Raw genomic sequence first — 25,525 nt, 5'->3', positions numbered from 1 at the left:
AAACTCTTTATTTGTCCCAGGTATGTCAGACCTTGAATGACATAACCTAATTGAATTTATCATGAATTTAGGCCTGCTTTGAGTGTAAGGTTTGATCAGATGAGGTCCCTTCCAACCTAAATTATGCTATGATACCTGTACTGCAGCTCCTTCTGCAATCAGAAAAGCATAGAATGAGCAGTACTGATAATTAAACCTCCAGACAGTCTAAGCTAACTGTACATGATGTGGAAGGCTGATTTCTCTGACTTCCCATGAAATAAACTTCACATTTTCTATAAGAAGGATGAAAACTCAGTGATGTCCCAGGATATTGCATCACTCTGCCAACATGTACAACACATTTTTTCTAATGAAAATAATTTCTCAAAAAAAAAAGAAATACAAAGAAAGTGTTGAGGACTGTTGTTGCTGTTGTTGTTTAATAATAGTACAAGTCCTGTATGGTTTCATGTAGACTAAAATAATTTGTGAATAACAGAATAGGTGCTATTGAGAAGCCTTCAAATGCCATATTCTGAAGTTAAGGCTTATTTTTACTTGACTATATAATCCAAGTAGCATTGATAAAATTGCCAAACTGATCAAGTCCTCCAAAATTTTTTCTTGAATTTAGGGATAGATTGACTGGGCTTATTTTGGTTTCAATTCAGACTTCTGAGGCTCCCTAGTGCAACTAGGTTTCCTCTGCAGGCATTTCTCCCTGATACAGGGATGATATTCATTATGATAACAAGGTCTAGAAATTGAAACACTTTAAAATAAATGGTAGGACTGTCTTGTAAATCCTACTGCTGGCATTTTATATAAATGCTCATGATATTTTAGTATATGATAAACTTGTAAGATTTAAAATAGAGGCATCTCAGTCTGTCTGCATGACACATTTGCTCTACCAGTATTTCTGACAGCAAAGCTGGTCCATGCACTGCTCATATTGCTTGTTCCTGGCCCTGCTCAGTCACAGCAGCAGTCCCAGCTCCCTCTGTCATCATTAACTCATCTGCTGGTGATGTGCTCTAGGTCAGAGTGGTTCATTTGAGTGGCATGCCCAGGCTCCTCAGCCTTCCATGTCTGGGGAAGATTCGGGCAGAAGGGAGGAGAGCTGAGACCTTGGACTGATCAGGCTGGCTGCAGTTGAGCACCCAGAAGTGCTGTTTGCCCCACTCACTGAGACCACTCTTTTGCTCCCCTTGAAGGACTTTCTGTGAAGCATTTCTGCAGTCAATAAATTGGGAAAAGTAGCCACCTAAGTCAGCAGTGCTGCCAGAAAGTTATTTACCAGAAGATCCCCTCTCACAGGCTGATGAATCAACATAATGGAAGGGAATACTGCACTAAGGGATTGCAGAGACCTTTTAATCTGGCCTTGTCTGCAGAAAAGCAATATAGAGAACTGCATTTAATTTCTGTGTTAGTACTCTGGTTCCACATTCTTGCTTACTGTTTGTATCAAAAAGCACAAAGGGACACTCAAAGAGTTCTGTTTCCAAGAATAACCTTACTGATTAATACAATGTTCTTAATTTCTTCAGGTGCAGTTTTGGGATTTTTATTAAGTTTCCAAATGAGCTTTAAAGCAAGGTGTACTGCACTGAACAATACTAGGAAAATACAAAAGCATGCTAATGTTGAAGAACTGCTGGTAGTTCTGTATTGTCCTACAGGTCACATCACAATAATAATTCCTCTAGCTATTTCCTAGGCTTTAGCTTTTTCTCTTCACTTTATATATAGAAATCAGAAGACAACATGATTAATCTGAATAACAAGTTATCATGAACCATGATTTCAAAGTATATGTAGGAAGATCACAAGATGACAGCATACAGAAAAAATGACAGTGATCATAATGAATCTTATGCCTTCACAACAAAAGTGGGGATATATTTTTCTACTAACAATTGAGCCTTAGGGAACACTTGGTTACCTTTTCCAATGCCCTGAGTATTTTCCCTATGAAAAACACCGTAACGAGTCACAGTGAACTCTAAACTGAAAAAATCTTTTTGCTAGCCTTTGTCATGTTTTGTATGCTATTCCAGATAAACTTTCTTCAGAGTATTTTTTTTCTTTAGAAAAATGAATAGACTTAAGAAAAATATCCACTAAAAGAACAGGTACAATTTTGTAACACTACAAATTGATTGTGAACTTCATGGCTGCAAGATTAATTTGCTGTTAAAGCTGCTTATGTAGCAGTCTTTTAAGAACATACTCTGAGCAAGAAGGAAACACCAAGTTAGTAAGAAAATGCACTTTCACATCCTTTCCCACCTGAATAGCTCTATTTCAGTCACATTAGGGAACTTCAGAGGGAAACAAGATAATATTTTAATTTCAGACACATAAAGTCATACTAGTGTAAAGGCCAAGTTGTGCTCAGCCCTCAGTGCTGAATTTCCTGGGGAATTCTGTCTCTTCTCAGATCATGCCAAGCAAGAACTGTGGTCTCATTCATTACAAGGGACAAGACTTGATAAAGAGGGTTGTACACATCTGTCAAGCACTAGGATGCTTTGCTTCTCATCAGATGAATGTAAATTAATACCAGTGGCCATAAAACCCCTCCATTTTTAGGACACAGCTTACTCAAATATTTTTTTTTTACTCTTTAAAGAGCTCAGTATATTAATCTCTGCTTTGTTTGAACTCTTCTATAAAAAAATGGTCATTTTAATTAATGTTTGGAGGCACACTCATTATGGTGTATACCCTGCATATTGTGCCATTCTGACAGTGTTCTCTTTTAAAATTCTAACACACAAAGGTATTAGAAGCACATCAAATTTTCTGAATATTTACCTAATAAAAACCAAAAATGTCCTTGTATTGTTATTTCTGAAATTTATTTTTTTTTATTTATTTTGTATGTGAGGAGAAATTATGAAATTTCTAATTGGGCTCTGCATTGAGAAGAGAAACAATCTTTATAGTTGGGTTTTTAAAATACTGTATATATATACACCAAAGAAATAGGATTAAATTACTGCTCTGTTAGCATATTCAAGGCCAGGAGACAAAATGTATAAACAAACTTATAGATCTAAAAAAAACTCAAAACAGGCCAGAAATACAATTAATTACCACTCAGATATTTAAGGGATTCATTACTAGCAATTTGCCTGTAATCTTGCTACATCTGTTTCTTTACAGCCACTCCTATTTTTTCCTTGTTTTCTTTCTGCTAGTGTTTTTACAAAACAATAATGTTCTTAATATTATAGCAATAGAAAAACAACATGCAACACACATTGGCCAGAAGATAAGCCTGCAACAAATACAGTTCTAGAAAAATTGTAGCCCAGGTGTAATTCTCTCAGCATAGGCTGGTCATTCTCTGTGTGAAGCTGAAGTAAAAGACTGCAACTCACAGAAGACAAACCCTTCCTTTGATGCTACTCCTTCATGACCCAATTTTTAGTCTCAGCTACAGTACTGTAATTTCTCTGAAAATTATATGCTCAGAGCAATTATTTCTTACATTGAATGCGAAAGTTAGAAGAAAGTTCAAGCGAGGTAGAGATGATGCTACGTTTGCTCTACTGTGAACATGTTATTTCTATATTTTATTTTGTGGAAAGATAAGTAAACAGAAAATCCACATATTTTCTAGCATCTTAACTGCACGATGCAGAGCTGTGTAGCCCTACCTGCAAGTCCCCACAGTTGATAAATAGCACAGGTCACCTGCTGAAAAAACTTTACTGAAAAGAGCATAGTCTCCCTCCAAGGCTGTAATTACTCCTGCTGCAGTAGATCTTCTGAATAGATCCATCAAAAGCTGCAAAATTGCTGCTACAGGCAGGGAGGTTTTCTCCACGATTTCACAGCAGCAATTTGCTTTCCCTCCCCTCACGGCCTGGGGCCGCCATGGCGCCTCAGGGCCAGCAGTGTGAGCTCACCGCACTGGGACAGCGACAGGGGCTCCCAGCAGGCTCCATGGGCTCCCAGCAGGCTCCATGGGCTCCCAGCAGGCTCCATGGCTGTCCTTGTGTCCAGCCAGCAGGGGTGGCTGCAATGCCTCAGCTGCAGCCTGAAGAGAGAGGCCTTTGGCTTTCCACGCCATGGGCCTTGGAGCGGGGCAGAAGGAGCCGCCTCCATGGCGGAGCTGGGCCATGCACAGGCAGAGCTCTGGGCTCCAGCTGGAGCCGCTCCCCGGGGAAGGCAGCAGAGGCTGGAGGTGCCATTCCTGCCAGGAGGACACCCACAGCATCCCCTGGTTAGTGCCTTCCCCTCCTGGCCGCTCTCTCCCTGTGGGCAGGACGGGGCCAGCTGCAGGTTCTCATTATTTCCCTCACAGTGGTGCAGGGAACACCACTGCCATTTGCTGCAGCTGTCAAACTGGACATGCACAAGTCAAATACCCTTCTCCACATGCTGCTTCATGCTTTCCCTTAACATGCTAATGGCATTTTAGGAACAGGTTCTCCTCTATGAGAGATTTCACACTGTTGTGACTCCTTCAACACATTTTTGAGTCAGCACTGTCGTTGTATTGGAAGGGAGGTATATGACTTGTTCTACTGTAGATAGTGTCTCTACAAAAAAAATTGCAAAACAGTCCATGTCTCCCAATCAATTTCCTCCCATTTTCTTGGTGACCTATAGTTTGAGAATTGGAAGATTTTTGTTCTTTTCTAGTTCTAGTTATTTTTTCCCTCACATAGGTGGGCCTGGCTCTGGCAAGGGTAGCCAGTGTGAACAGTTAGCCAAGAAATATGGATTTACTCACCTGTCCACTAGTGACCTTCTCCAAAATGAGTTATCATCATTATCAGAGAGAAGTAAATTGATCAAAGACATCGTGGAATGTGGTGAACCTGTGCCTGGCGTGAGTGATGGTTTTATTTGGGGTTCTAATGGTTAAAGAAAGGCATTGGTAGGTATATTGTCTAAAACAGTGGAAATAGATACTGGAGCTGATGATTCCCATTTCAGTAAAACTAATCTGTAACCTCAGGGAGACATTTCCTCGTTGCCAAATCCGTGGCACTTGTTTCCCTTTTCAGTGCCAGTATTTCTTTATGTTTCACATAGGCAATAAATTAGACATGAAATACAGTGAGACAGATGCATTGCAAAATATAAGTGTAAGTACAGGAAACAGAAACTTTATGTCCTTTTTATAGCATTACATTTCAGATTCAGAGCTGGATCTCCTGGCAGCTATTTTAAATTACAGTACCTGCAGCAGTTCCCTGCAGAGCTGGCTGACATCCCAGACTAGCTGGACTGCAGCTTAATGGAGACTGTGAAGGCAGAGGGTGTTGTTCTCAGCTGGACCTGACTTTTACATGGCAGGTCCACAGTCCCAACTCTTGATGGGTCTTCAACAACTGCAGCTAGGTCAGAGGATGTGTTTGTTAATGAAGGATACTGGGAAATGCTGTTCAGGGAAAACTAAAAGCTGTGCTCAGGCTTGATTTTGATTGCTTTGCTCTTCAGTGTGTTTGGTCAGATGGGGTCACTTTCCATGTAATATAATTATACCAGTGACATAGCAAAATGCAATCAGATTGGAAAATGCTGCAGCAATACTCCAGCATTTCACAGGTATTAACATTCAATTTGAAACGATGAAATATTCTGAGCTAACTGGAGGGTACTTTGGGAAATCTTAGATGGATTGCAACATTAGATTTGTGTGGCACAGCTGGTCCTGAGAGAATAAAAAGCAGGGTGCCCTGCTACCTGCAGGACAAGAAAAACACCTGCATTCACAGGACCTACTTATAGTCAAACAGGGCTGTTTTCAAGGGTGTAGGACTGAAGTCAGTGCAACAAACAAAGGTATCAATCTTTCTTATTAATTAACCAACTAATTCCCTCTCTTTCATATACAGGGTATTGTCCTAGAGCTACTGAAGGAAGCCATGGTTTCCAAGCTAGGGGACACAAAAGGATTCCTGATCGATGGCTATCCCCAAGAGCTGAAAGACGCAGAAGAGTTTGAGAGCAAGGTGACCATACAATTGTAATGCTATTGTAACTCCTGTGACTCTGGTGCTGCTTCAGTCCCTCTCTTCAGCTGATTGCAGCAGGGACATGTAAAAAGCCAATCCAGCAGAACTGGGCTGCTGATCACTGAAATTTTGGCACCCCATCAGTATAGTAAATCTAGCTGTTGCCCTTGCCTACACAGACTATAGAGTACTCTAGAAGGAGAAGTAAAGGCTGATTTTACCTAAATTTAATGTAAACCAGGAACAATGTAGAAAACATAATTTTAGAACCAGTTTTTGGCTTTTAGTTGATAATGCTGTACTTCTCATAAAAATCTGATCAAGCACTATCTGATGCAAGTTCATAGAAGTATGTATCTCCACAGTTAATATTTATTACCAGTAAGCCAGCTCTGCTAAAGCTTGCTGCCACTTGAAACAGCCAAACACAGATTTAATTTTTGTGATGAGTAACAGGTGGCACAGCCATAAAAAGAGCATTCTGCAAGTGCCTGCGTGGCAGTTCCGAGAGTTATCGATTTCCTCAGGATGTGCTAAGACCTAGTGAGAAGTCTCAGCCGTACATTTCTCAGTCTGTAGAAAATACTCTGTCTGAGCCTATGAATGAATCTGCCAGGGTTTGGGAGAAAAGAAGTGGTGAATTAGGGATAATAGTTAGTATTTATTACATCATAATATACTCCAAAAATGTCCTAAACAAGTTTATAAGGTAATAAAACTTTAATGAAACCCCTGTTTTCTCACTGAGCCTTTAGCTGCTTTATTTAGTTGATTACCATAAAAGCCTAGAAAGATTTAGGCATCAGAAGCCAGACAAAATAATGAGCAATGGGATTTGCTATAGAAGCCATTCACAGTAATGTCTACTTATTAGTCCCTTTAATAAAATGCTGTAGATTGTAAAAAGATGCTGGAGATTTCTTTGATTTCACGTTTGAGGAGGAGCTATTTCAGCAGTGCTGTTTCTCTGTCAGGCAGACGTTCATGTCCTGTGGACACTCATCAGGATTTAGAGATTGGAGTGTCCTGCACTGAGGTATTGCCAGGCAAATAAATTTTAATGCATTCAATCATGAAGCAGAGCTCCTTGAAGCTCCCTGAAAGCAGCAAAAGATCCTGTAGTCCTGGACTGCATTTGGCATTTGGAGTAAAAGACAGGACCTCAAGTGACTGTTTTGAATGTGTTGTAACCCCTGTTGTGCCTTGTATCCACTTTTCACAGGCCAGCTGTGAGCTGCTCAGTAAGACTGTGAAGTTTTTTAAAATGAGTTGTTTTTGAGATAATGCTTTGCTGTTCTTTCCAAAGAGTGATGAGAAGTTCTTAAATTATAATTGAATGAAAGGGGTGCACATTAGGCCTTACTAATTAATGGCAGCAAAGTACAGATGAATAATGCTACATATCTACATGATATCTAAAAAGCTTTATAATTGTTAATAAAGACCTGTTCTATTTAGAAGACATCAAGAATAATGCTTATATTTCAGAGCTTTACTCATAAACAGAATGAGCTATGTAGAACCAGTTTATTCTCTGGCCAATTTTACCCAATTCCCTTCTATGATACAATTTTACTTTTCCCCAGCCATAATTCTAGAGAAGCACAAAACTCTGCTTCCTCCTCAGCCTTTTTACAAGGTGAACAAACATTATTAAATTATATATTCCTCAGCACCAAGTGGGAAGTACCCAGTGAGACAGAGTAAAGATCCAGAACATTAGACTTGTTTGGTATGTATTATTTAAGCTAAATTTTGTCAGGACAATAGTAATTTTAAAAAAACAAAAAAGCAAAAATTGCTGAAATACCTGATAAGGGCATTACTTTCAACTTTTGTGGATTTTAGTCTGGAAGAAAGATATTTCTGTAATGGTTTGAATTCCATATAGCAATACTGAAACTTTTAAGAAAACCATGTAATTTTTTTTCAAGAGCAAATCAGGCTGGGTATATCAAGCAGGATAGTATTATGTGATCCTATTAGTCAGTAGTCTACATCATATTCTCACTGTAAGGTGATGAGTATAACTGATAAAAGGAATTATTTCCCATTTATTCTATTATAATTTAAAACAGACCATGGAATTCCTCATGTAAAACTGGGAGGAAATAACTTCTCACCATCCTAATCCAGTTATACAAAAAGGACGTTTGTTTAAGTCATTGATTAAGCCCACATATATTTTTAATTCTCTATGTCTCATGCAGTATTAAAACTGCCTTGTTGGCTTTTTTAATCCTCAAACCCAGTGCTGCTACAGCTAATAGCATTACTGTTTTCTGTGTGGTAGAAATGGGTAGATAAAAGCCTGTCATTGAACTGTCTGACCTAATCCCTTGGCTTCAGCTTCTCTTAGAAAGTCATTAGGGGTGGTAGAAAGGTCAACACAATCCAGACGTCCTCAGTCAAGTGCAGAAGGCCTGACGTGAAATATTTACCTTTAGAATATTTCTTCCTTTAAGGGCTATCAACAAAGATAACAATGATAATTTCCATACAGTCTGAATTTCCATTTAGACTTTCTTTGCTGTAGCCATGGTAAAAATATGATTTTGTAATGGCCACTAGTGTGATGAGCAGTCATCTTTTTACAAGTCTGCTCATTTTTTCCTAAAAAGTGTTTTCCAGATCTCTGCTGGGAAGGGAAGGAATGAGAGAAAGACTGAGAGTGTCATTGAAGGATTAAATACATAACTGCATGGAAAAATTAACGTTTTTTCCCCACTGATCCCATAACACCTGTATTTTGCTTGAGACAGTGGAATTTACCACTCTGGACTCAGCCCAGCTCAAACAAAATCTTGTGTCAGAGAGTACTGTGCCTGAGCAGGGTGCATAACAGTGCATTCCAAGAGTTATGCTAAATTACATACATATTTTTCAGTGTTTCAGGGAAAGAATTATGAGGATTTGTGTTTAGAACTTCTGGCTCTCTCCTGAAATACTATAAAGAACATTTTGCTCTTCTCTTTCTTGCTATTTCTTATTTCCCATAAAGTACTGCAATACCTATGATCAAATGTAGAGAGAGATGATTATTTATGATCTTTGCTAGCCTAAGAATAAAAATAAATAAATCTGTATTTATTTTTATTAGAGAAAAGGACAGACTCTTCCTCATGACTAGTTTGGCACTAGCCAAACGGCATTAAATGACCAGCTTCCCATAGAATTTGGAATTACTTGGCAATTTGAAAATGCAGAGAAATGTATCACATCCTTCCTTTACAGCATGGGTAGGAATAATGTGGGTACACTGCAAACAAGGACATAAAATACTGTGTGACATAAAGTAATTCACAGGATGTATTCTGGTGAATATTTGATGGTGTCCCTGAGCCTGTCTGTTGTTACTCATTTCCATCTCAAGTACACTTTTATGTGGATATTTCCTGCTACTTCATCTTGAAATACTGAACTATAGTTTACCACTCCCTTTTCACACACTGAACACAAAAGGGCAACAAATATCTGAGTCAAGTGTTCCATAAGTCCTGCACTGTTTGCATCTAGCAAATAATGAACTGAAGCTCTTCAGTCCAAGCAGCCAGAATTTGTCAGATCCTGTCTCTTTATCTCTCTGTGTGTCAGGCAATCACAGCCTTGCTTCTCAATGCTGGCACCCCTTAGTGCTGCTACAATGAACAATGTTTGTTAATAAGCATAATTTCTCCATAGACAAACACTATTGGCTAATAAATTCCTTGGTGACTGTTTTGGTGTTATCCAAACAAAATCTGTTTTACTGGGCCAGTAGTTTGAATGTTTGTTGTTTTCCTTCGTCTCTAGATTGGGGAACCAAAGCTTGTGCTCTGCCTGGACTGCTCTGCAGAAACCATGAGCAGTCGCCTTCTGATGAGGAATCAGAGCAGTCAGAACTCTGAGGACACTGAAACCACTGAGGAAAGAATTGAAAGCTACTACCAGGCATCAAACCCTCTGACTGCATACTATGAAAGGAAGACACAGTTATGCAAGGTAAATTACTTGACCTTTTAAATTAAATTATTGTTTTTTACTTCAATTATAAGAGCAGTATTTGGAAAACACTGACATGACACCATTTATGAACTGATCCCACACTTTCCAGTTTTTCTCATTTTACAATTCCCTGATTTGCTTGCAACTTGTGGAAACTTAAAAAAAACCACAGGATTATCCTTAGTCAGAGCACATATCCTGAATCAGTTACTCATCTATATAGAATCTCTTATTAAACATAAATTCTGGAAACTTTTTATTTAAGAATTAGGATTGATTACTCTATAAGATCTTTCAAAATTAGGATGAAAGATTATGTTAATCCAAACCCCTTAGTAAAATCTTCAAAACTGACAGTGTATATCCTGAAATAAAACAGAGCTGCATACAAGAAAGTTCTTTTTCCTGGAATAAATAACATAGTTATATTAATTTCCATGGATTACCTCAGTTTACACCTGCTTCAGGATGTGATATTTAAAGCATTCTTTTTATTCTGTAATCAATACAGAGAAGCAAGAAAAATTCCATCAGTGCACTTAGCTGGCACATTTGTAGACTCATTTACATAGGATTTTGGTTTTGTTTTTTTTTTCTTTATTTCTCTGCTTTGTCATGGAAAACTGTCAGTTCAATTACAGAAGGATCTAGTCCTACTGCTCTGTCTTGTCCTAAAAGAGGAAGAATCCAGTAATAGTTTCTGGAAATACTATGGGATCTATTCTTTCTAGAGGCTGTAGCACACATACAAATCACCTGCCCCAAACTTTTCTCCTTTGCAAAGTTCCAAAAAGAGAAATGTGCAGCTAATTTGTTCAATGTGCAGCTAACCTGAGAACAGGGTAAATGACACAATGCTGAGAAAAAAGATACTCAAAGGAAGAGCCCTGATTTGTGGCCTTTCCTAACCCCTGCAATAAGTGCACATAAGACAAAGTCTAAGTAGCAGAAAAAAGTCCCTACTTATTTTCCATCTTTAGGCTTACAAATGATTATGTGGTTTATTTCTTTTCTCTGAGAAGCTATCTTGCCAAAATTGCAAGGATGTGCCTAAGAATTCAGTGCAATACACAATACACCAATACAGCACAATGCCAAGGAAAACAGAGCTCACTGTCTCAATACCCTATTCCAGGGAGCTGTGCCTACCACAGTGCTTCTCTTTTTGAAGCATCAGGGAAGTGTCAGCCCCAAAGAGAGTGAAATCACACTTAACACTTTAACATGGATTTTGCAGTCGTGGTCTGCCTCATTTCACTTGACATGGTCTTTCCTTGCCCTTCCTTAATGCTTCTGCTGCAAGCTCCTGTTCCATCCCCTAAGTAATGGCAAAACATGCAGTCTTTTCTTGAAAGCTGATAGCTCATTAGCTCCTTAAGGAACTTGCCAAATCTGTGGGTCAGAGCTGGATATGTGATTTGTACTTGTGCCGTTGGTTTTGGGGAAGCTGACATTATATGTTTGCATGTTAGAAAATACCTGTGCTTTGCTTGAACAGTGCCTACACTACTTTTCCTGCAATGCCTGTAGATTGTCTGAACTTGCTTCTGGTGAATATGGTGTTTACCAAATATCCATGTTCCAGGATGAAAGATCTGTAAAATCAGTTTTGTAAACATTATTGTGGAAAATACATTTTAAAACTATCTTAGTGGTGAATATGTTTAAGCTATGTGTGTTGAAGAAAGCAGAGAGTGAAGGAGAAGTTTGCAATTCCCAGGACATGAGGTTAGTTTCTTATTTATAGCAACAGATTTTACACACAGCCAAGCATTGACATTAGCAGCCACTGGGTGTTCTCTGAATGGTGAAAGTAAATTCAGGTGGAAAGCAGAAAAACTGACAATAATAACTTCTGATCAAATATAACTTCTGACTGGAATTTTTTTTTTTTTTTTTTTGTGCAGGCTAGGCTAAAATAGTCTTCGGGTTTTTTCATTTGTAATATCACAGACACACATGGAAGACTGAGACTTTACCTAGAGGCAGTCTAATATTTTTCTTTCCCATTTTAAACATCACATATTTTCAGTGTTTGGGATTTGTTCATTCCTGAGTGGGTTCATCACTCTTCAACACTGACCAGTGCTTGCTGAAGATGTTAATGCACCCATGGAGGTGCTGCTGCCTCTATAACTCTGTTTCCTGAAAGAACTGTATGTGTTTCCTATCCACTTCAGACAAAGCCACCAAAATTAATTTACCAGTATTGATTTGACCCCTTAAAATAAATTCTCATCTATATTAGTGGATTTATTTTAAATCACCCATGGACCTTCATGTAACTGCAGATCAGAGGCTAATGTACTCTTTTTCTTAGGCAAAGCTGGTGGGATGCAATAGCCTCAGGGAAGCAAAGTCTTCCTGAGGGTGATATTTGGAGATCCTGGATGAGCAATGGCCAAAGCATCTGAAGAGAAGCTATTTATGAGAGGAAGAGGAGTCTAAAAGAATCTTTGATTCCTGCCTAGGTTTGGTTTTTCAACAGAAGCATCTCTTCAGTGAGAGGCCCATGATAGCTTTATATCCCTTGGGATTGCAGCAATGCACTTTCTTAAGCATGCAGAGGAGTGGGTGTTGAGATTCTAGAGGAATATTAGAGTCTAAATCCTGCTAACTTCCATGAACCTTTTCTAGCCAGTTTACTGCAGAGTGTGACTAAGGACCACTAAATTCTACTTATTAATTGTATAAGTGATCAGTTTTCATGGGGCTTGACTGTAGCAGCCAGCTCCACCTTGCCACACAAAAGAAAGTCAAAAATAGACTTGAGTAACAAGAAAATGGGGTTGGCATACTGGTGTAATTTAATTTCACCAGTTAAGTGTATTTAGGGTTGGACAAAATTCTCCACAGACTGGGAACAGCACATGACAACAGTGGAATGTATTTAACTTGTCCTATCCACTCCAAAGGTTTTCAGTCCTGAAACAGGCTGATTAAATATGCAAATGTAAAATGCTGTCCCGGGCAGAAGGCCAGCAAAAGGTCTGGTGTGGGAATTAGATGTTGGCTGCACACTCAGCATAGGAGGAACTGATCTGTCACACCACATCAAGGTGTGGTGACAGTACCGTGTCAAAGGAGCTTTCTTACTCTGTGCATTGGAACAGGAGTTAAGGCATGGTTGGATGGAGCCTGACAAACATAGTGCAGACAGAAAAACTCAGCTCTGACCTGGCTTCCTCTGCACTCTTTGGGAATTCTCTCCTTGCTTTACTTGCACAGAAGAGACAAAGGTGTATGGTTGTAACAGCATTCCCACTTTAATCCTCGAGGATGTTTCGACTTTCCCCATCCTTGAGTTATTGTGCATAGGTGCATTCATGACTAACTAATATGATATGTGGAACTGGAACATTTTTTCCATTCTGTTGACCTCTGAGCAAGAACAGTGACCTGGTGAAGCTGACAAAAGCTCAGGGCTGTGTTGGAAATTTGCCTTTGGCCAAGATTCCCTCTTCGTGTTTCTGCTCAGCAGTGGAGGCTTGAGGCATGGACAGAGGGTGAAGGCTGTGGGTGCAGATGAAACAACTGTGAACCTGACAGGAATAAACAACAGCAATCCTTCCAGCACCCTGCTGAGATGAAGAACTGTGTACATAATTGCAAGGGAAGACTGACTGAAGATTGAAGGGCAAAGGCAACAGTGTCCTCACTTTTCTGCTGAGCCATTAAGTTTCTAAATTTTGTTCTGGAAAGTAAAGTAGTTGTGACTAATAAGTTAGAAATTTTTCTTTTTTTTTTTTTTTTTTTTTTTTTTAAATCATGTTTTGGGGATTTACTTTAATATGTCATAATTTTTTTTTGTAGTCAGTTACACAACACCCACCTGCTGCTAAGGACAGCAAGTGGCTGTTTTTCAGTAAAGATCTTGTACTGGAAATGCAAGGGCTGAAAGCATTGCCTCAAAAACACTGCCTGCAAGCTGTCTGGTTCTGTGGGAATCAGGTGCTTCAGATAAATGACATTAAATAGGATGAAACAAAATGCATTATAGTAGTAGTAAGCAGATAGATACTGTTGCTTTTAAATCTTATTTCTCAGTGAGCTCCAAGGCAGCTGGACAGAAAAGTGAATCTGAAATTTAGTAGACACCTACTTGTTTTGACATGGCTAAATGTAAATCACCTTGAATATATGGCCTTCTCTCAACTGAGAAGAAAGGGAGAAAAAAAAAGATTGTTTTTAATATCTGACTCATCCTTTAAAGCTTTTTTGAAGTGACAGCATGTAGGAGGGTAGTAAGTAAAAGAGAAGAGCAATGCCTTGGTAGTCAAGCAAGACAGCCCTGATGCTACCTAGCTAACATAAGACACCTGGTACATGCCTTTCATACAGGTTTCCTGTTAGAAGTCTGAGGAAAAGGGCATGAGTATAACAAATAAGCAAAGCAGGCCAGAGCAGAGGATTAAGGGTGTCCAAAAACTGATTATTTCAGATCACATGCTATGAAAGGTTAGCCTACAAAGTCCAACAGCAGTTCGTTTTTCTGTGCTTACTTCCTTTCTTGTTATTATTTTTTGCCACAGTGTTGTTCTACAATTTCTTTCTCAAATCTCTTGCAGTCACATTTTCCAAAACCATTATGAAAGAACATGTGACCATCCACCCTCTCCCAGTCTCCCACTTGTGAGCCTTCCCTTACTGATCCCATTATAAGTGTGTGTGGGGAGGAGAGACTTCCCCCTTTCCAGAAGGGGTAATCAGTGGTAATAGTGAGAGCAGTTATGTGCTTTATTTCCATCTTTTGAAAGGTTCTCAGAGACTATTAACCCTGATAGATAAGGATGTGGGAACAAAGGAACAAGTGATTCTCTAATCCCCCCTTGGAGCTTTGTAGCCCATTAGATGAGAAACGGATGTAGAAAGATACATCAGAAACATTAGCAGGAGAGCATAGATAAAACAGAGCAGAAAATGCATGCTAATATGAATAGGTCTCGGGGCAGTGTGTGTTTTCAATGGATTTAGGCAGCTTGATCCATTGCTGTGAGAACCAGGTGCTGCAGTCTCAGAGAGATTTTCTAACACACCCTAATGACAAATACATAAATGTTAGTGATAACACAGGTGAACTTGACTGACCTTCAGTAAGAAGCTTCAAACTACTGAGTTCCTTCCAGAGTCTGTCCTCATCCATCCTCTCTACATTCAGGTTCTTCTCAGTGGCAGTATATGTTTAGAGTTCTAAATTTCACAACCTATAACAAATGGAGATTTGTTGACAGAAAACTTAATTGGTTTATTTTAATGGCAAAATGAGCAACATTGTACTATAGGGATGGTTACTCCAGTAATTTTTCATATGAGCTCATTAAATTTCTCTGTGTTTGAAGTTACCAAAAGCCATAACTGCATTTCAAAACTGTGGAAAACTGTTTTATGAGAAGCCAGCCTTAAATAGCCTTGAAAAACAGCCTAATTTATGAGGTGTGTTACAATCTGAGGAAGAGAAATATACAGTTTTTCTCTGGAGCTACTGAGACTGTAGTTGAATTACTGTAGTACTAGATGTGAATTATTGGCACATTAAGTTTTGTGCCACGATGTTAAGTTAGTTTTATGAATTGGGCCTTTGTTATTTAGGAGGCCTGCATGGGAAGCACTGGGGCTGTCATTGGTCAGGCCCATCCATATTTTATTGCTACTGTTAGGAAGTCAGCATTCCAGCCCATCACAAAGCACAGTGGTTTCCATGCTCACAGAACTAATTCTTCATCACAACTCCCTAGATCTAGACCTGAGTATCAGTCCCAGTTCTGAAGAGGTCACCAAAAAGTCAGTGGCAATCAGCTGTGCTGATAAGATTAGATCAGTCAGACAGTGGAGAAGTATTTATGAAGTAGAGAGATAATAAAAATACATATTAAGATGAGAGCTTTGAAATGGCTGTGGCCTTCATCCTGCATGCAGTATATTTCCTGTGGGACAGCCATATGGAAATAGTTGTCTTGGCAGTTGAGACAGGCCAAACAAGGTGTTTTACAGCAGCTGAGATGGGAGTTGCTGGTTTTGTTTTAACTGGAGAAGGAGAACATTTGGTTCAGAATGGTTCCTAATTCCTGTTTTCTCTTTGCTACTAGTAAGTACCCCCCACTTCTGAACACTTTTGAGCTGTGCAGCCCTTGTGGAGATCTGCCCTTTCTAAGGCATCAGCACATGCCTGCTCTGCTCAGCTCTACAAAAAGCAGCAGCAGCAGCAAACACCACTGTGAAGGGCAGTGGGGGCAGAAAGAGAACTGGGAGCTGGTCAGGGCGCCAGGGGGCTCAGCTCACTGTCACAAACCCTTGCAGTGGGCCCCAGGGCACGGGGCCCAGGCAGGCACAGCTCCCAAAGGCTGGCCAGGCTGGTATCCTGTGCTGCAGCTCTGGGTGTGGAACAGGCTGGTGAGATGTGCCAGCACTTCCGACAGGATGCAACGGGCACCGAACCTCGCAGCATCTGTGGATGCCACCCAGAGTGCAAACCAAGCTCTGGAGAGTGCCTGAGTCCCTGCTGGATCCCTGCAAGGAGCAGCTGCTGACTCCCACACAAGACTCAGCACCAAGGGACTTAGAGGCACATGGGCTGCAGTCAGCTGTACAGGAGCTGGCTGTAAGACAACATCATATCTGAACAGAATTTCTTGGCCTATTTAAAAATACATTTACTTGAATATGAAACTCCTTTAATTCTCCTGCAGACTGAAGAGATGGCAGAAAGTATTATAGGCAGGGATATCCCCTTCAAACGCTACAATAGTCTGGTTTTCTAGTCAGCAACTTGGACATGAAAATGCAGGAGTTCAGAAAAAGATCCTTTCATGAAGTTGTTATGGGTCCATTTAATCTTGTGCAATCTTCATGCATGCATGAAAGACTTAAGTATGGAGAAGCAGAGAAGAATCTTGCTTTTGTGTAAAGACCAAAGCTCTCAGCAGGCATTTGAGGAAAGGAAAAATCAGCAGAAGCATCTATGTGGACTATACAGCCAGTGTGAAAGCTGCTTCTGTCACTGCTGTGAGGGCAAAGCACAGCTCTCCTTCCTCAGGTGACACAGCATGGGATGGACATGAAACTCATTGCTCAGAACAGCTCACTTCTGCCTCACATTTTCCAGGGAACACAGTATTACTGGCTGCAAGTGCCATTTCTCTCTGCTGGAATGCAGCTCTCTCATCTTCAGCACAGGAAAATACTTTGGTCTTGTTTTTGTGAAGTATAGTAATGAAAAATGGCTTGGTCAGAAAACTGAATCTTTGGGGTGTTAAAGAAAAAAAATGCTCCAATGAAAGTTGAGTTCTTATAGCACAAAGCCACGCCCTTATAAAAAGGGCAAAGGATGTCATAAAACCAGAACCAGTTCACCAATTTTCCAAATATAAATGCACTGGAATTCATTGATTTGCTAAGTTACTGTGGGGTGGCCAAAGCCCAGACTGCTGTGCAGCCCTTCAGAAGGACCTTGACAGGTTGGAGTGATGGGCAAAGAGCCCTTGGCAACTGTTCTGTATCAAAGGTGGAACTTTATTTTAAAACATGAGTGAGTACTTAAGAGTTTAAGCTCCCTCACTTGACTAACGTACTTTGCTACAATCGAGCCTGCAGGACCTTCTTAAAGAAATCTGTGGAAACAAAATGAGCAATCTGGTTTATTGAAGCTGTTCCTCTACATTAGAATGCTTCTACCATGAAGCAGAACAACTTTCATTTTATAATAGACCACTTTTTTGTGCCAGTGTTTAGATTCTGAGGTAATTCTTTGTAACTTAATCAAAACTGATTTTTTCCCTGTTTCACAGGTTGATGCAGAAGGAACACAGGAGGATGTTTTCCTGGAAATCTGCAAGACAATTGACTCTTTCCTGAAAAAGGAAGAGGCAGCATTTTCTTTTTCAGCAGAAATGCAGTAATGGTGTGTAAGGTGTGTACACAGCCTCGCCCACGTGCACCCCACAGCCATGATTTGCTGGTCAAAGCAGTGCTGCCCCCTTGAGAGGTATCTGGAATCTGTGCATGTGGCGTGTTACTCTAGATGAAATCTTTATTCTGACAGTACACTCAGCAGAAAGTGGTCTGTATGCTAACCCCACTCTAAGAACTGTATTTTGTTTTCTTGGGTGTTTGCTCTTAACAGGTTAAAAGCAGCAAGGTGAGCAGCAGCTCTGGTCACACATTCCATGGGAAATGGGACAGTGCCTGGCCAGCAGGGAGCTCTCCACCCACCCCAGTCACTGTCCAGCAGACTGACATTAGGGTTATTGCATACAAGTTTCACATTATTCTTTTCCTTTTATTAACAGTATTAATTTTTGTGGTGTCACTTAGCTTGTTCTTGGGCTTTAGTGACTGAAACCTGTTCTCTGTAACATGCAGCTCTAAGAGAGGTGGAATTAGTCAAGCTGCAAGTTAAAAAAACTTTTCACACATCCCCAAAACACTGTTGCAAGGAGAGGAATTAATTGAAGATACAGTTGAATGTTGTGGAAGTCTGTCAATCCATTATTGGGGAGCAGACACCATTTTTGAGACAGTCTTATCTTCTGCTAGGAATGTTATGATTTTATAACTGACTTCCCAGTTTTGTGAGCTGAGAATGACTATTGTATTGTATAGTTAAATGCAATCCAGTAATGATCCATTATTAACAGCAGTTGTGCTATAGCTATTGAAGTCCATATGTGAAGTTGGTTATGAGCCAGAACATCTCATGTCATCTTTCAAGTGTTTCACGTGCAAGTCAGATCATCATCTGTTGTCTTGTACTGGCATTGCCAAAACTTGGGAGGGTGTGGTGGGGTGGGAAACCAAAAAAAAAAGAAAATATCAGGGATTGTTTGATTCATGTTGCTTGCACCTTTAGTAAGCCATTTATCTGTAATCTGCAAAAAAAAAGTCTGTAAAAGTGCTATTGTATTTCTGTTAGGTTAACTAAAATATTGTGGAGTTTTTTTGGTAACACTGACAGCTAAATAAAAGCTTGTTTGACATTCCTGTAAAGTAACTGCATCCTCTTACTGGAACTTCTGGATGAATTCACAGTGAAAGTGGGTTGCATGATTGCTTGTACTGTCAAAAGTGTACTTTATGCAGCAGATTTGCATTTTTAAAGTTACCTTTCTTGTAATGAAGACATAATACAAATAAAACGTACAAAAATGAGGAGTAATGATTCTGTTACAGTATATGTGGGTTTAATCCTTTTCAAAGCACAGTACATGACTTGAAAATATAGCTCAAATCAGCATGCTTACAGAGTATGTCCTTTTTCCAATCAGGGCAGATTCTTCTGTTTCCTTTTCTTCCTTAGCATTTGCCCTGTAGATGCTAATTCAATTATTTTATAGGGTCTGTTTTACGTATGTTCTTATCCTTCATATCCTGGATGTTCCTTCTTTCCTGGGTCCTTCTATAGCCTACATTTTACCTCTGGTGCTCTAGGAAGTGCTTGTCCAGCTCCAGCCAGTGCCATTGAGCAGCAGCAGCAGTGCCTGCAGTACCACACCAGCTCCAGAGGGCAGCTCTGGCCACACGCACCAGCAGCTGCTGCTGGAGGTGCTTCTTTTCAAAAGTACAATACTCTGCAGTTACCATCAAGTTGCAAATTCATCTGGGTGGGTTTTCTGGAGTATTTTCTATGATATTTAAATTACAGTAGAAGTTATAAAGTGAGGAGTCTCATACTTGTGCAGGATGGGAACAAAGGCAACAAGCAGCTGCTATTTTGTTGGGGTTTTTAAAGTCAAATTACAGAAATTATTTACCATACACTTTCAGTTTAATTTTTTTTTCTGCTTCTGTCTTTTCTGTGGAAAAAACAAAATCCCATGCTTGGTTTGGTGTATGTGCATTAAATACCTATTTGCATACATTCATAATGTATGCAGGAGAAACAGCTGTATATGCATGCATAGGGAAACAATATTTATACATATTCAATAAAATAGGACTTATCCAAGACACTTCTTTCTTGGGTGATTCAGACTTGAAATTATCCCTTGGTTTCCAACCTTGTTCCAAGGGTACCAAGATATTTTCTTCTTTCCAAGCAATCCTAAATTGATGACTGAGTATTTTCTCTAATTTACTTATTTTATTCCCATGATTTTTTCAGGATATAAACAGAAAATTAATGTTACCACAGATCCTCTTCCTGATAATACACCTTTACCAACTCTAATTTCTTATAAAGACCATGAATGATGTGGAAAGCATATTTTTATGGTCTTAGAAAGCCTCTCAGAGCAGTATCGTTTCCAATCAAAACTAAAATACATCATGTGAGTTTTGTGTTGTGTTTTTTTTAAGGTTTATTAAATTTATCTAAGTATATGAGATACATGAGATATGTTTACATATGATACTTTCTCAGTGTTTTAGTAACTGTACTGTATTACTTTCTAAATAGATTAAATGCCTAAATTCTTTTTTCTGAAGCAAAAAATAGCTACACCTAAAGTTACTGCAAAAATACTGACCAATTTATAATTAAAGTTTCTAGGTGCAGCCAGCCAATTATCCTTCCTATTGCCATCTTTTAAAGTCAAATTTGTTTGTTTTCTAGCTAATTGCTCTGAGTATTCTAGTTTCAAAGCAACTGGAATTCTATTACAGTTATAAAATAATCAAGTGTTTCTGAATCACAAGCTATACATTTCAATAAAAAATATATTAAGTAAAATATGTCACAATAATTACAAAGCTTCTCAGACAATGGTATACACTGTACCAAGACTACTAAAATCTGGATTTTCTGTGATCTGACAAAGAAGTCTGTGAGTGAGGAAGGAGAGAACTGGAATGCTAATCCTGCCAGGGCCAGAGCTGCCGGGGCACAGCCAGGGCTGCGGGACCCATCCGAACGCCTGGAAACACTTTCCATCTTGATTAAAGAGTCAGAACTACACAGAAAGGAAGTCACAGCAAGCATTCTATATATAAACAGACTGTATCCACATAGTTTATTTCTCACAGTTCTCCTGACAATTGAACATTATTTAAGAACATACTGTATACACAGATAAGAAGAAACATACAAAATGTTTTAAATGATGCACAACAAAATCCAGCAGTATAAAAGAATGCATGTGAACCCTTGCTCACTGCTCAGGCTAAATTTAATCACTGTTTAAATAGTAATAAAAATACAATCTTTCATGGATCTTGTGCAGACTACAAAAGAGGAAAAATTATTACCATATATATGATTTATATTAGGCAGTTTTCTTTGATGAGTTGCACTAACAACTCCAAATACAGAGGCAGAAGGCTGTGTATTTTATTTTAAAGGAGTAAATGTTGAGTATTAGAGACTTTACACAGTTACTAGCACTGGCACTTTTCACCATATTTTGTACACATCACATGATCATCTTATATAACATTACATTTAAAAAATATATCTGAGTGACAATTTTATAACATTCACACAACATGAGCTGGTTAAGGAAGCAATGCCACAGTTGCCCCCTGTAGTGCTTCACTGTTGGTAAATAAAGTTCATTGTGGTTTTAAAAAAAATTTTAAAAATTGAAGGTCAACATGATTAAGCAGCTCCGATTTAATAAAGGCCCGCAGCCAACCATCGCCGAGACAGTGAGTATTTTTAGAGTACAGCCTAGAAGCAAACACTGTCATTGGTTAAAACCTTGCCTAAAGAAGTCAGTTACTGTGCTGAAAACTATTTCACAACAAAACTGCAAGCTACTAAACTGTTTTTATAGAAATACTTCATCTCCTCTGGATCTCATTATAACCAAGTTCTTCAAAGCCTTTGGAATTTACTCTGTCTTTAATGTGTGCTCTCATTTCTGGCTCACCCTTTTGTATGTGTTTCTTTTGTTTAGATTCACCACCTAAAAGTGACTAACGTGGTGAAAGAAAATCTCCCAGTGAAACCTTCTGCACACTAGGAATGTTCAGCTGCTGTTCAGTGATCTAGAACCATGACAGCTCAAAGCTGTAGTTTGACAAGTACCCCCAGGAAGCTGTCATGCTGTGAGTGACATTTCAGGGAAAGCAGAGTCTTTCCAAAATGTGCACAGAATTAACAATGGTGCCATTGTTATTTTTCAAAGAGGATAGTAAACCCAAGATGGTAGATCTGCTTCCCATGTCATCTATTTGCTGGAAAGTAGTTTGGGTCAAGATAATTGTAACTGGTGCCCTGGGACATGCAGTAGTCTCTGTCTAAAAATGTCTCTGCTCTGTAAATAGGTTCTAACTGGTGATCTTCCTTATGAATCTCTGTTTCATGCAGACTGCAAGGGAAAGAAAAAGATAACAGTTTAAAAGTCAAATATTTTCTTTAACTTTCAGAAACAGTGATCATATGAACATATTCATATCAAATTGTATAGTAATTCATTCATAAAGTCTAATTCCCCCCTCTATTTGTACCAAACCTCTCTGTCCACTGTGTTAAAAAAAATTACATGTCCGGAATCTGCTTACAAAATGTATTTCCCACAAAGAGATGCTAAATTATCTTCCACTTCACAACACAGGATACGCGTCCTGTGCTGGAACAAAGATTTCCACCCTACACAGCAATTAGGCAGCAGAGAGGTTCAATCTAAAGACAAACAAGTAGAAGCACAGGCTGCTCACCAGTCAGAACACGAATCACAGAAATCCAAGGACATTTCTTGAGGGCAGTCTTGGCAGTGCCACCGAACACCCTGGATAGGTTCAATCCCGCAGTTATCGCACTGTGGAGCAGATGCAAGAGCACTGAGAGCAGCAGCTGGAGGCACCTCCCTTGCTGACAGTGCACCCCAGCTCACCACGTTAAACCTCTGTGTGTCCCTGTGCTACTGCCAGCCCACACAGCTGCATTCTCCTCACCACAGACCACAATGTATTCGTGGATAGAGAAGTTCTCATTCTCTAGGAGAGGCCCTCCAGAGCCCTGAGGATCCATCAAGCTTTTGCTTGCTTCCCACTCCCCAGATGCTCCACCTTGGCATTACTCTGCTGGAGAAAAGCAGCCCAGCCCTGCCTGCAGACACTCTTATCCTCAGGTGGCTCTGAGGAGTGCTGTGTCACAAGGATGTGATGTTTCACACAAGCCCAGCCTCACGGAATGCCAGCCTTTCCATGGCAGAAGGAAGCAGTAAGACAAGAGCAGATCAGCAGAGCTTGTTGAGGGGCTGTGGAACAGGGCTCAACAGGGCACTCTGATGCCCTTTCCAACTCAGGAAATGCAGTAACACATCATGGGTGGGCTGGACTACAACCCCGATGGCCAGGAAGGAAGGGGAATATACGTGTTCAGAGAAGGAAAGAGAGGTCTGGAACTAAAACTGAACAAGAAGATAGTAACTAATCCCAAGTGCAAGAGTGTGGCATGAAGAGAAAACAAAGTGAAAACAAAACATGACTAGATGAAAAATTCAAAGTGGTATAGAAGAGGGGCAGGAATGCAAAAATATTTGATTAAAGAAAAAAAAAAAAGAAATCAAGAAAATGGGACTTGCAGGCAAGGAGAGCTTTTCAAAAACCTAAATTATGAAAAGTGCTGCAGAGACAGGGCTGGAAAGGAAAATGAAATGAGGGAAACAAGCTTGTGCTCCCATACCTCATCCTCTATCCATCAGAACGTGAAGTTCTGTCTCAGCATCTGTGAAAGCCACTGGCACAGCAGCTGCTCCTGCCACCACTAAGGCACTCAGGGTTACAAACACCTTACACACAGCTCTGCCACAGCTGCACTCTCTGTCCACAAATGGCTTTCCAAGTGTGAGGGCTGATAACGAGGGACTAAGCATACCAAGAGCTGTTCTTTGAAAATATCAAGTTCAGAATAATGCTAGAACTGAAATCTGGCTCCAGTTATCTGAATTTGAGAAATTTTTGCAAATTGCTCGGATATTATAGCAGTGAAAGCCATAAAAATCCCACAAGGGCTTCAATAATTCAATATTCAAAGCACAGGTTGAATAATGTGTAGTAAATGAGGCCAAAGGCTGTGCAGAACCCAAACTGCTCTCAATGGTTGCTTATTAGGTGAGGTCTATCCAACCCACAGACTGAATTTCCTGAGGGAAAACAGTCCATAATCACCTGATTTCACAGCTTACTATAATGCATAATACAATCAAACTCAAATGCAAAGAAACTTTCAAAATTTAAATGCTTGACACTGTGTAATGCCAATTTACTTCTCAGAATAATTTTATGTAGAAAAAGCAGTTGTTAAAGTCTGGTCTGTCTAATTAACATTTCAAATTTTGGGGGGAATAAAATGCTGATTTAAAAAAATCTCCACAAAACGAAACACCAAACATGCCATGCCAATTAAAACCAAACAAAAATAAGAAGCACCTTGGTGGTCTAATAAATTAAATCTGTCAGTATCAACTGACGAGGCTGTCTTATTTTTACAGTCAATTTGAATTGAACCTTGAACTATCCTTGCATTCTTATGTAAATGGATATTAGAAAATAAATCTATCTCCGTAACACTAAAAAAACCCCACCTGTTCCAAACAGTAACCAGTTAGACACAAAATACCTTGCAAACCAGAAAAGATTTCCCTTTCTTTCATGTTTCCTATTAATGGTTGTTACTGGGACAGCACATGACTTTAACTTAATGTTTATCTTCTTATTTTTACAAAAAAATTGTTTTATGTCCTTGCCTCAACTTCTGTCAGTTATCACTTGATAAGCTTGTGAAGTTGCTACGAAACAAAAAAATTATTAACCTATTGCTCTTATCCAAAATCTCTGTCCCTATTTTTGCCCAAATTTATAATTAGAAAATGATAATTAATGAATCACTGTCAAAACAGAATGTAGTGTCAAATGGAATTCTATCATGACTTAACAAGGCTCTAACACAAGCTGTATTTTCATAATGTGGTAAGAAAGGACAGAAAGTTTATTAATTTGCATTTAACATTAGCATTCAGTGAAAGCTGAGCTAGAAAGTGAATTATGTGGGCTGTTTTTCTTAAAGAAAATGAGGGAAAACAGACTCCATGAACAAGAATTGAGGAACCAAACTTGCTATATTAAACAAAATCTTTTCATGAAATTCAAACCACATTCTCTTGGAAAACTTCTACATTCCACTGAGCAACAGAACATCTCTTGCACTCACCTTAAATCCCAGGTGCTGCACAAATCCACTTTCTGCATGCATCTGCTGGAGTTTCTGTTTCTTCAATTTTTTAAACTCTAACAGTTCTTTGTATTCGGGTAAGTCCCGATATGTTACTGGAATACTTTCTTCATCCTGTTCAAGGTACAAAAACCCAGAAAAATATTTTTATTCTAGCAATACAGTAACTAGCAAGATATGTATTTGTTCCATAAATCACTATGTATGATTAATAGTGTTTAAGAAAATGAAAGTATTATTCTAGCCTACTGGAAAAATAGTTTTAAAACCATAACAGTCATACCCAATATTAACTTCTCATCCTTACTGGTAAGAATAAAATGCAAGGAGAAGCACCATGCAACGACTGAAAGAGTAGAACTTTCAGAGTTATCCAACTCCCTTTATCCCTTTACTGTCTCTTAACAGCTTAGAAAAACAGACTGCTATTTTTTCATAAATTATTAAGCAGTTTGTCTCCCTACAG

At 39.2% G+C, this 25,525-nt stretch overlaps 2 protein-coding genes across 9 annotated transcripts in view; one reads left to right on the top strand and one right to left on the bottom strand.

Annotated features, from left to right (window-relative positions):
- The window catches only part of AK5 (adenylate kinase 5), an 82,849-nt gene extending 63,746 nt beyond the window's left edge, over nucleotides 1-19,103 (top strand). The window contains exons 11-15 of one of the 3 annotated variants that reach the window (XM_056497279.1): nucleotides 4,671-4,834; nucleotides 5,847-5,963; nucleotides 9,759-9,947; nucleotides 17,735-17,856; nucleotides 18,070-19,099. In XM_056497279.1, coding sequence (XP_056353254.1) covers nucleotides 4,671-4,834; nucleotides 5,847-5,963; nucleotides 9,759-9,947; nucleotides 17,735-17,845 — 581 coding nt within the window. In that variant the 3' untranslated portion in view covers nucleotides 17,846-17,856; nucleotides 18,070-19,099. Of the gene's footprint in view, nucleotides 1-4,670; nucleotides 4,835-5,846; nucleotides 5,964-9,758; nucleotides 9,948-17,734 lie in introns of all 3 variants that reach the window. The other 2 variants (XM_056497278.1, XM_056497280.1) reach the window with 2 other exon arrangements.
- ZZZ3 (zinc finger ZZ-type containing 3) overlaps nucleotides 18,184-25,525 on the bottom strand; it is a 59,096-nt gene continuing 51,754 nt past the window's right edge. For all 6 annotated transcript variants that reach the window (XM_056497272.1, XM_056497274.1, XM_056497277.1 and 3 more), the window contains exons 11-13: nucleotides 25,039-25,173; nucleotides 22,542-22,642; nucleotides 18,184-22,192 (exon numbers count right to left, since the gene is read on the bottom strand). In XM_056497272.1, the coding sequence (XP_056353247.1) occupies nucleotides 22,048-22,192; nucleotides 22,542-22,642; nucleotides 25,039-25,173 (381 nt within the window). In that variant the 3' untranslated portion in view covers nucleotides 18,184-22,047. The remainder of the gene's footprint in view (nucleotides 22,193-22,541; nucleotides 22,643-25,038; nucleotides 25,174-25,525) is intronic.

The sequence above is a fragment of the Oenanthe melanoleuca genome, chromosome 8 (assembly GCF_029582105.1).
Source record: "Oenanthe melanoleuca isolate GR-GAL-2019-014 chromosome 8, OMel1.0, whole genome shotgun sequence".
In the NCBI taxonomy this organism is placed as follows: Eukaryota; Metazoa; Chordata; class Aves; order Passeriformes; family Muscicapidae; genus Oenanthe; species Oenanthe melanoleuca.
This window is presented reverse-complemented; position numbering and strand designations above follow the sequence as displayed.